General features: G+C 38.8%; 1 protein-coding gene across 2 annotated transcripts; it reads right to left on the reverse strand.

Annotated features, from left to right (window-relative positions):
• Positions 1-303: 303 nt before the first annotated feature.
• LOC110899470 (zinc finger CCCH domain-containing protein 44) lies at positions 304-10778 on the reverse strand. 2 transcript variants are annotated; one of them, XM_035975708.1, is made up of 11 exons: positions 10266-10778; positions 9525-9604; positions 9255-9433; positions 7061-7907; positions 6850-6977; positions 6244-6303; positions 5427-5477; positions 4012-4082; positions 3757-3908; positions 2652-3257; positions 304-2435 (listed from the first exon to the last, which is right to left on the reverse strand). In XM_035975708.1, the coding sequence occupies exons 1-11, from the start codon at positions 10460-10462 to the stop codon at positions 559-561; spliced, it is 4248 nt and encodes a 1415-aa protein (XP_035831601.1). In that variant the 5' UTR covers positions 10463-10778; the 3' UTR covers positions 304-558. The 2 variants fall into 2 exon arrangements, with proteins under 2 accessions (XP_035831601.1, XP_022002055.1); XM_022146363.2 differs by having other exon boundaries at positions 304-3257; positions 10266-10776.
• Positions 10779-11880: the final 1102 nt, after the last annotated feature.

An 11880-nucleotide genomic window follows, 5' to 3' on the forward strand; every position in this document is an offset into this window, starting at 1 on the left:
GAAGGATGTCTTGTAAACATGAAAGACAAATATTTATATTCACTAAGAAGTACAAGAAGGCTCAACCATGTTTAAACAACCCAACATGGACATAAGCCCCATCATTTTGCGCTAATTGTCATGAAAACTTGCGGATATGAAGTTGCGTCAATCATACTGACATGTCAATGAGTTGATAGCGTTACACAATACCACTCTCCCGATTGATCTTATGATATCTAGAGATCGGTTGGGTTAAGTCACTAACATTGATAAATGACCACTTATTCATTATGCTAAAGACATGTATAGGGTTCCCTTGTATTGAAAAATGACCGCGCAGGTTTCATATATCAACCGAACCGATCTTCATAAAGCAATAATATAATTGTGAGTTATTACAATTTCAATTTTCCAGTTATCAACATAAACGATCTTCATAAACCAACTAGTCCCAATAACCGATAGCCAAAATATGGTAAACCGAATCACAGGCAGGGGCAAGCATCATCATCATCATACTACATATATTGATCATACAAAAAACATGTCACCAATCAAAACAACCACATCCCAAAATTACCTGTCTTGTGGGTGCAGATAGTTGCACGCCGATCCCTTCTTGCAACGCCCGCTTTCATAAAACTTACATACACGCTGCCCTTTCAACGGCGGCCTGGAATAACCACTTCCACCACCGCCGCCGCCGCCACTGCTGCCGCCACCGAACGAAGACTGCCTACTCCATGAAGCTTTACTGCTTCGACTGTAACCTGAATCTTCAACATGATGACTCCGCTCTCGTGGACTGTTACTGTTGCTGTAATATCTATCTCCGCCAGACCGCCTGTGATGCGAGTCCCGCCCTACGTTACCGCTACGGCTACTACTGGTGTGCGCATGGACTCGACCTGTAGTTGTGGTTCCTTGAGACGGTCTTCCTGATCCCGCTCTGCGTGAATCAACCGTGTCCAGTCCCATCGCTGGTTGTGGTGGAAGTGGCAGTAGTGGTGGTAGTTGTGATGGCGGCGGTGGGGGTGGTGGTGCCGCCATATCTGGCTGGACAAACTCACCTTCTTCCTCAGCTACTACCGAAAAACCATGAACAATCTTCGCTTCGAATATCTCTTGTTTTATACTTTTTGTACTTTCACGCTCTTTTTCTTTCGACTTCCTTCCTACCCGTGTTTCCGCATTGACTACCGGGCGGGTTGTTGACTTTTCTTCGATTACGGTTTCTCTTTCTCCGTCGTCAGCTTCTGCCCGTGTGGAATCATTCAAATCGATCATGTCTTGGCGGGGCGGATGTGGTGGGTGGAGCTCCGAACTCCCCATTTCCGCCCACTTAAAACTGATATTATCCGAAACCGATGTCTGAGGGATACTAACAGCACAAGTGGGCTTAGTCTCAAGCCCAAAGGAGAACTGTAAGCCCGTGGATTGCCGACTTAAATGTATATCCGCAGTGGAGCTAAACCCGTCACTTCTCGTACCCTGATCGGCAGTCGGGCTAAAATCGTCAATTGACCCATTAAACAAATCCTCGAGAAAACTATTCCTTCTAGAAGTAGGTGACGGGACACAGTTTCGCGACTCCATTGCGTCAACTTCAGCCAAAAGATCCGAAACTGATTCCTCCGCCAACGTGCTAAACTCAATCGTTTCACTAAGTCCATGCCATGATGGCATATTGGTAATTTGGTCTATAGTAGAGTTTGTAGGATGATCTACAGTAGTAGAGTACCTGCCCCATTCATCACCTGTTTCGGGCAGTTGGGTCCCACCAACCACTAGACTCAAAGTTGTACTCCAGCTAGGCGGATTCCCGGAATCTTGTATTTTCGGGTTTTCATGGCTTTCCTTTTTCGGTAACGGGCTCGGTAAATCCACAAGAGCTGCATTTGCAACGGTAAAAACTGAAGAAACTTGCTGGTTAATATCTGGCATTTTTTGGATCCCGGAATCTTGAACAAAAAAATTTGACGGTTGTTTGTCTCTGGAATCTTGTATTTTCGGATTGTCGTGACTTTCCTTTTTCAGTAACGAGGTTGGTAAATCTACAAGAGGCGCATCTGCAACAGTAAAAACAGAAGACACGTGCTGGTTGATATCAGGCATGTTTTGGATACCAAATTGTTCAGTTGTGGTTGACTCGTTCATCTTGGTCAAAGAACCAACGCTTGGGGGATCGGGATCACAGTTCAAATCATCGGGCATCTTCTCAAGGTTAACGGAATTATCTAAAGCATAAGAAGTTGCACGAACAGTGGATGACGGAGCTTCGGGCATCTTCTCAAGGTTAACGGAATTATCCAAAGCATAAGAAGTTGCACGAACAGTGGATGACGGAGCTTCGGGCATCTTCTCAAGGTTAACGGAATTATCTAAACCATAAGAAGTTGCACGAACGGTGGATGACGGAGCTTCCGGCATCCTCTCAAGGTTAACGGAATTATCTAAACCATAAGAAGTTGCACGAACAGTGGATGACGGAGCTTCGGGCATCTTCTCAAGGTTAACGGAATTATCTAAACCATAAGAAGTTGCACGAACGGTGGATGACGGAGCTTCGGGCATCTTCTCAAGGTTAACGGAATTATCTAAACCATAAGAAGTTGCACGAACGGTGGATGACGGAGCTTCCGGCATCCTCTCAAGGTTAACGGAATTATCAAAAGCATAAGAAGTTGCACGAACAGTGGATGACGGAGCTTCACTGCAAACAGTGACGCTATCGACTTGATTATCTTTAACGTTGCTAGCAACATTCTCGGGGCGTTGACCGTCGGGATTGTGAAAGTGTTCCTGCAATACATTGTTCAAAAGTAACGAATCGGCTTCTAGGTCCGCCCATATTCTCATATCGGCAGGAAAATATCCACTTGTATTCCATTTCTGCAGCTGTAACAGAGAGAACGGGCCTTGAACATTTCCACTCGGATCTCTGTAATGCCACATGTCATCATCAACCGATCGGTTGTTCATCAGGGAGGGAATTGAAGGTGCTGGATCTGACGCAATGTTCGATAACGATGAAGTCAAAGCAGCTTCAGGGTCGCATTTTGGGACTATTGAACCATTACATTGAGCCTCGTTTTGTGGACTCGCGGAACTGCTTAACACAATCGCATCGTTTCCCGTGTTTGGTTTCTTAGAATCCTCATCGACATTTGCAACATGCAAGTCTACGGGTTGATCTTTTAAACTATCAGCTTTTTTTGTAGGAGAGATTGTGTTTGTGCCACTGACCCAAGGAAACTTCGGCTTTCGATGTTCTCCTGAGGAATGTTACCATATTATTATTATTGGTCAACAAAAGTCCATGTGAAACTACAATAAGAAAAACAAAAAAGAGTAAAATGCCATTTTCGTCCCTGAGGTTTGGTCAGTTTTGCGACTTCCATTCAAAGGTTTGTTTTTCCGCAATTGGGTCCAAAAGGTTTGAAATTTTGTCATTTTCATCCGGATCGTCAACTCCATCCATTTTTCTTCGTTAAGTCAAGGGTATTTCCGTCTTTTTAGTTAACTTATAGGGCAAACCGGTTTTTTTAACTTTATGTAAAAAGACTAATTGCCCTTTAAATTAACAAAAACGATGGAAATACCCTTGACTTAACGAAGATAGATAGATGGAGTTAACGAGCCGGATGAAATTGGCAAGATTTCAAACCTTTTGGATCCAGATGCTGAAAAACAAATCTTTGGACGAAAGTCGCAAAACTGGCCAAACCTCAGGGACAAAAATGGTATTATACTCAATAAAAAAAACATACAAACCTTGTTCGTTGTTAAAGTACTCCTCGGTGTCATCAGATTCATAGTCGGGGTTCATTTTTGGATCAGAATGCACCACTGGAATCTCGCGTAACCTGCGTTCGCGCTCCTCTGGTGTTTTCAGAATTTTGAGTTTCTGCACGCATTCTCTAACAGTGGGATAGGTCAAAGAATTCCAATATATAAATAATAAATACTCGCGTGAATAATAAGAAAGTAAAAAGTAAAAAATAAAAATATATTGTCATCATAGGATATCCCTTTTTCTGCCCCTTTTCACTTGCTCGATCGCGAAGCTGATTGAGCCGCAGCATCTCGGCTCCGATTTTCTATATTACACAAAAAATGGAAAACCAATTATTTAAGCGATAAAAAAACCTACATTATTCATTTAAATGTGGCAATTTCAACCCATTTGTTTGCTAACGCGCCGATTTGAGTTGCGCTTTATCTCAGACAGGTCAAATCAAAAAACTTTGGAACCAAATCATTACCTATACATTCTTTGACCTAATTTCATAACAAATTAAGCTTTTAAACTAACTTACATATCAACCAAAGTTTTGAATTAAAAAAATGATAAAATTTATCATTTTCCTAAGCTAACTACAAGGCTTAATTTGTTATAATAATAGTACCCAAAAAAATTAGTTCAAAGGCTTATTTTGGAAAGGGTCAAACAGGTTAAAAGTCCCTTAACTAACATTTTTATGCATATAACCTCCTAATTTGGTTTATTCATAAACCTAAATCACTATTGTAATAATATTGTTTTTATGATCTAGTGGTGATATATCGGTGTCAAATATCGGTACCGATATTGACCGATATATCACTGAATTATTGGTGTTAAATTGCTATATATATAAATTCTGCATTATATTAAAATTACCGATATCTCACCGAGATAACCTATATTTCAAATATCGGTCCTTGACCGATATCCGATATTTTACCGCATTAACTGCATAGTTAACACATGTATTTACTTTAGAAAAATGCAATTTTCGTCCCTGAGGTTTGGCCAGTTTTGCGACTTCCGTCCAAAGGTTTGTTTTTCCGCATTTGGATTCAAAAGGTTTGAAATCTTGCCATTTTAATCCGGCTAGTTAACTCCATCCATTTTTTCTCCGTCAAGTCAGGGGTATTTCCGTAATTTTTGTTAACTTAAAGGGCAATTCGTTCTTTTTCACTTTATGTAAAAAGACCAAATACCCCTGTAAAAAAAACAAAGCCCTTTAAGTTAACAAAAAAGACGGAAATACCCCTGAGGCCCTGACTTAACGGAGAAAAATGTATGGAGTTAACGAGTTGGATTAAAATGGCAAGATTTCAAACCTTTTGGATCCAAATGCGAAAAAACAAACCTTAGGACGAAAGTCGCAAAACTGGCTAAACCTCAAGGACGAAAATGTCATTTTACTCAGTTATTTACAAACTATTTTAAATATGGACAAAAGAAAGTGTTTTGAGATTCAGCCCAACTCGAACCGTTTCGACCCATTACCCAAGCTATACAACCCCTCCATATTGCCACCACCTCCAGAATTGGTTAACAATCTAAATGACATAAATAAAAATATCGTAACATGTAGATTCTACCATACATAGGCAATAAACAAGCCTATGATATCTCATGTTCAAGCCCTATATCTCGAAACCAAATAACTCACATCATCAATCAGCACTGACTGCAGGGCCATTGCCTTTTCCTGTATTTCACCCTATATCAAGCACAAAAGCTCGCATGAGCAAAGTATAGGGGATTTTAATAAAATCATAAAACAAAATGGTAGGAATGAGCAGAAAACCAAAAAAAACCGATTTAACCGAACCGTACAAAAAAACGTTAAAAAATACTAAACGAAATTTACATTTCGGTTACGGTTTTCCATTTTATGAAAACATAAAAACAACGAACCAAACCGAATAACCTAAAAATCATTTTATTAAAGTTCATTATATACTGATTTAGGAATTATTAATTTTATTCTTGAATGTTAAGTATTTACAATAAAAAGATTAACATGTTTATTTATCTTTGAAACGATTTATCCACTGCCTACAAGAAATAACAAAATTTAACATAAAAAATTAAATAATTAGAAATTAGAAAGTATTATAATAACAAAATTTTAACATAAATTTAAATAATTTCAAAGTATTATAAAACAAAATGTCTTAATAAAAACTTTGGAGAAACATAAAAATAGATTAGAAGGTTATTTTTATGTCAACAATATTAGTTAAAAAGGTTAAATATAATAACTTAAATGTAAACATCTAAGAAGGATTTTTAAATCTTAGATTATACTTTTTATTGTTGAATTTTACGTAATTCTGTTCCGAAACCCGAAAAAAACCCGAACCGAACCGTTGCTAAAACCGAAGAACCCGAACGGTTTTCGAAAACCAAACATTTCGGTTTTGATTTATCAAAAAAACCGAACCAAACCGTGCGCACCCCTACAAAATGGCATGCATACTTACTACAGTAAAACATCTCACAAGCCCACATCTTATACTCTCTCGCAGACGTCTGCACTCATCCTGAAAAGTAGAAGGAACATTAATTTTCCGTTTATAATGGTGCGGCACTTATATTAAACAAGCAATTGTATTGTAGTTTTATAAAAAAATTTAAAAAAAAAAAAGAGTAAAATGCCATTTTCGTCCCTGGAGTTTGGCCAGTTTTGCGACTTTCATCCAAAGGTTTGTTTTTCCGCCTCTTGATCCAAAGGGTTTGAAATCTTACCATTTTCATCCGGATCGTTAACTCTATCCATTTTTCTCTGTTAAGTCAGGGGTATTTCCGTTTTTATTGCTAATTTTAAGGGCAATACGGTCTTTTTCACTTTATGTAAAAACAACTGAAGACCCCTGGAAAAAAAACGAATTGCCCTTTAAGTTAACAAAAGGACGGAAATACCCCTGACTTAACGGAGAAAAATGGATGGAGTTAACGAGCCGGATGAAAATGGCAAGATTTCAAACCTTTTGGATCCAGATGCGAAAAAACAAACCCTTGGACGAAAGTCGCAAAACTGGTCAAACCTCAGGGACGAAAATGGCATTTTAAACAAAAAAAATAGTCACCTCAGACAACTCTTGGTTTGAAATTGTATCAATAGACACCGTCTCCTTCTTGTCTAAGTTGGACACTTCAAGCATAACATCCACCAACTTATCACCAATTTTATACGGTACATCCACCTTAGTCGTCCCTATAATACAAAACCGTAAATAAAGATCGGCACGTTACATAATAATTCCAACAGGAGCGCAAACAATAAAAAAACTGCATTACCTACTACTTGTACAAGCCTATACATATCATCCTTTTGATCACTACCAGATATTCTTATTTGCACAATCGACCCGACCGCCTTTTCATTAAACTTTTCATTATCTTCAACAAGAGACTGCATCAAATTACGCCTTAAATATATCAGACTCATGTTATGCACATCAATAGCAGCATATTCATCCAATTTATTCTGTATACGTTTTCCACCCTTCCTGTGATTTCTACGTTCCTTGTTACTAACCACCGCCGTATTTTCGGTTTTGCAATCAGTAATAGTATTCGCCGGTTTTGCAGTGCTGTCGGGTGTGTCGTTTGGAGTATTCTCTTTAACCAAAAAGTGCGGCTCCAGAAGCTTCAACATTTCAATATGCCCGACGCGTGGTTTGCCGAAGAGATTCATTAACCGTAAATCGCATACGATTTGCGTATTCTTTCGTGGGTCCCGGAGATTATTTCGCTTTATATACTCTAGCAGAAGTGCCTGGACATCAAATTGAGATAAAACAGACGTATCACCGTTTTTCATGTGTGCGACGAATTCGAGTAACTCTTTACTCGCCCATTCTTTGGGCACGTCCGTAGACAGGTCGTTAGGAAGCCCGTTGGTCTGTTCATTTGTCTTTCTTCTTTTGGCTTCGTTAGCTTCGAGACTAGCTTTAGATAGGTCGGCTGTAATGCTTCTTCGACCACTGGCGCTAATATGTGAAGTGGTTGGTTCGATGGAAGCTAGTTTCCATGGGTTCTTAGCTTGCGTAAGCTCGTCAAGAGTTAACGATAACTTTCCTTTTGTGTAGAGCCAATATACCTTGAAGAGATACTCCCAACTAGTCTTGTCATCGAAATCCACCTGATGAGAATATATAAGCAAAAGCATTTATATATATATATATAATGAATATGTATGTATATATAGACACATATAGGGTGAGGATTATTACATAACACCAAATAATTGCAAGAATGAATCGAATTTAAAGCGTTTAATGTCTTGACAGATGGTTCATATTTTTTTTAGTTTGTGCTTCTTAGATACACATGCGTAAATTATGTACAAAAAAACATCAAACTAATTTGTTCATATATGTTCGACTTTTGTACCTTTTACCTACACATGTGTAGGTAATATAACCCTACACAATAAACAAAAAATCAAACTAATTTGTTCAAAAAAAAATTTTCTTATGATTTTACGAGAGATGAGTGAGAAACAATAGCAATTACATTTAAACCATTTTCTTTTATTTTTAGATATTTAATATTGGAAAAATGAATGCTTGGTACTTGTTCATATTTCTTTTACATTTTAAAATTGTTCTTATATATGTGTGTGTATAGATATAGGTGTATGTATATATATATATATGATAGTTATTAAAGCGAGCGCCTAGGCGCAAATAAAGCCCTGGGCCCAACAAATCCGCCTTAGTGCGCCTCGCGCCTTTAATAACTATGGTTCATGTCATAGTTATTAAAGCGCGCGCCTAGGCGCAAATAAAGCCCTGGGCCCAACAAATCGCCCTAAGTGCGCCTCGCGCCTTTAATAACTATGATATATATATATGTATGTATATGTGCGTATAGATATATGTGTGGGTTTGTGTGTGAGACAGTGTATATATAAAATAAATAACTTCAACAATCATGATGTTTTTACAAGAGTGTAGTTTACAATATTAAGCAAGCTACACAAGCCAGTAAGCTTGTCAATTGTTCAGGTCTCAAGATCCTATCCAAATTATTCATGTGACCAAACAGGTCAAAAACATTTATCCAATAGATCAACACATTTAACCGATCCACGATCCATCTAAGTCGATACATTTAAAATATAAATAAAACTGCTTACTTCTTTATTTTAGCTTTATTAAACTCCTTTTCCATTTACTATGACTATATAAGAAAATTGGTTTAACCATAACTAGTTTACTGAAATTAAATTCTCTACAGATATGTGTATATTTTCTGTATGCCCATTTTTAAAACACGAGGAAAAAGATATTGTCTTACAAGTTCAATTTAATGATGCCAACTTTTTTAAATGATTGTTATTCTTTTGCGGCACATATTGCAATATCAAAAAAACAACTATAGTGTTATAACCTGAAGATGCTAAATCCGTAGAAAGACCTCACCTAGACAACATAAAGAAAGCCACATATAATAAGAGTATAAGAAAAAGTACAAATTTGCATACCGTTGCATCTCCGCTATTTTCAATCAGCATGATTGTTTTCATACAAACTGTACAAAAGCCTTTATCACCTCTCACACACACATAATCAGACGTTCTAACACACCCTTTGCACAATGAATAAGTACACGTATAGCACATATGGTGTGCTGTCTTCTCACACATGCTACATATATGCCAACCTGAAATCCATACAAACACCAAAACAACATTAGCTCCTAATGTTAAAGATTTTGAGCAACCCTAAATGTTAAAGATAATAATATGACATACCGCAGTTCCATTTAGCTTTCGATCGAAAAAATGCTTCGTCCCGCTTAATACAAGCCGGATGGTACGCCTTTGGACATCCCCTACACCCAAAAAAAAAAAAGCAAAACATTAATCAATTATTCATACTTCATCACCTCAAAAGTATATAAAGTGTAACATCCGAAGTAAACCACGCCAACATATTGTCCGCTTTGCCCCTGATGGGTTGCCTATCCAGAAACTCACGGTTTTCTTTTCACCCGACGAATTGCTGGCCCAGGCAATGTAGAGCAGGTGGAATTTTCCACCTGCTCTTCTACAATTTTTTGCCTGGGCGAGTAATTTGTCGGGTGGAAACAAAACCGTGAGTTTCCGGATAGGCAACCCATCAGGGGCAAAGCGGGTAAGATATTGCCCGCTTTGCCCCTGATGGGTTGCCTATCCAGAAACTCACAGTTTTGTTTCCACCAACAAATTACGCGCCCAGGCAAAAAAGGTAGAAGAGCAGGTGGAAACTTCCACCTGCTCTACCAATACACATTTTGCCCGGGCGAGTAATTCGTCGGGTGGAAACAAAACCGTGAGTTTCTGGATAGGCAACCCATCAGGGGCAAAGCGGGCAATATCTATATCTTGAAACGGTTCGGGATATTACATAATTTGTTGTAACATAAACTTCAATGAATGCACACATTTAACAAACATCTAAACATATAAGACAAGAGTTAATGCAGTAGATCAAGCAAGTAAATGAAGACAAACCGGCGATCGCAAAGGACGAGACTACCACCATCAAAGCAAATAAAACACACATCCTCATCTTCATCTTCCTCCTTACTCTTCTTCGCAACCGGCTGAGCCCTAGGCGGCCGCCCTCGCTTCCTCTTCGCCACCACCTGAGCAATCGGTTGACTCTGGTCAACAGCTGGACCCTCAACCCTAGAATTTCGAAGCTCCATCGTGGAAATTAACTGAAAATGAGTTGAAATCAGGTCATCGGTTGACAGTTGAGTGAAATGAAGAAACCCTAATCGAGTGGAAATGGATTGGGGGAAGTGGGGGATTTGGGAAATATGATGATTGATTGGGGGTAATTTGGGGAATAATAATATTATCGGTGATGTGAGTTGGTGTTTGAGAAGAGGGAGAACGACGTCGTCGATCCGGTACCGGAAGGGGGAGTGTTTATCTAACACGTTGATGCATTTTCTCTTAAAAGTAGTACAAGTGAGTTGAGTTGCGGGATGAATTGGTGTGTACCAATTTAGGGGTGAGTAGTAAATCTTTTGGATGTTGAATTGGTATGGAAAGTTGAATTGACAAATAAATAATTTCAAACTTGGATGTGTGTGGATGTTAAATAAGTTAAAACAAAGTGTTAAACCACATTAAAATTTTAGTAAGATAACTAAACTTAAGTGAAAAATCTAGTCCCAACATGATTCAACCAATCATTCGCCCGCTTAGATTTTTTTTTTTATAGGCGATTTTATAACAAAAGCTTAAGCAAGCCACTCAAGCGTGAAAGAACAAGTACAAGAGAAAATAAAAAAGAACTAACAGACTTTATGTGTTTGTTACATGAGGTTTACAGTGCACGGTTACAACGGAAACATTTTGAAATCGAAATATCTCCATTTCTCCCAATCTAGCTCTTGTACTTTAGCCCGCGCTCGGATCCACAAAAAGGAACATGTTTTTACTTCACCAATTACGCTTGAGTGTGACGTGTATTTGCCTTTGAAAATAACTTCATTGCGCGTCTTCCATAGAATCCAGCACATTGTGGCTATAATCAAAAGCATTGCCTTTTTATTTGGTTTGCAAACCGGGTGCGAACGGATGATTTCAAGCAGTTCGACGACACTAAGGAGGAAACGCGGGAGGGGAACTTTATCCAGATGAATATTTGTTGCCAAACGCACCTTGCGAAGTCACAGGTTATTAGGAGATGGTCAGCAGTTTTCGGGGTTGTGGCAGCAGAAGGGGCACATGTCCGAAGGTAGAGAAATATTTCTTTTTAATAGTGCGTCCCTAATTGGTATACGATTCGGTACCAGCCTCCACAAAAAGCAGTTTATTTTGAGGGGGATCCAGTTGAGCCATGTAAGCACCTTCGTTTCAGGTATTAAGTCAATGTAGTCAAGTTCTTTACGGAGGTTACGTACCTTATAAGTTTGGCAGCCATCCGATTCGCGCCACACCCAAGAATCAGCGCCTTTACTTGGATTCTGCCCTTGTAACCGAAGAGTGCATGATTCCCAGTCTCTCGAAACGCAAGCCCAGTTCAATTGATGGATGCCACCCCACCCCATGACCAAGTGAAATTCCGTCCGTAATCGAGTACCGTTGCGAGACTGTGCAAAACTTATCAGTT

This window comes from Helianthus annuus, chromosome 7 (assembly GCF_002127325.2).
Source record: "Helianthus annuus cultivar XRQ/B chromosome 7, HanXRQr2.0-SUNRISE, whole genome shotgun sequence".
Lineage (NCBI taxonomy): Eukaryota > Viridiplantae > Streptophyta > Magnoliopsida > Asterales > Asteraceae > Helianthus > Helianthus annuus.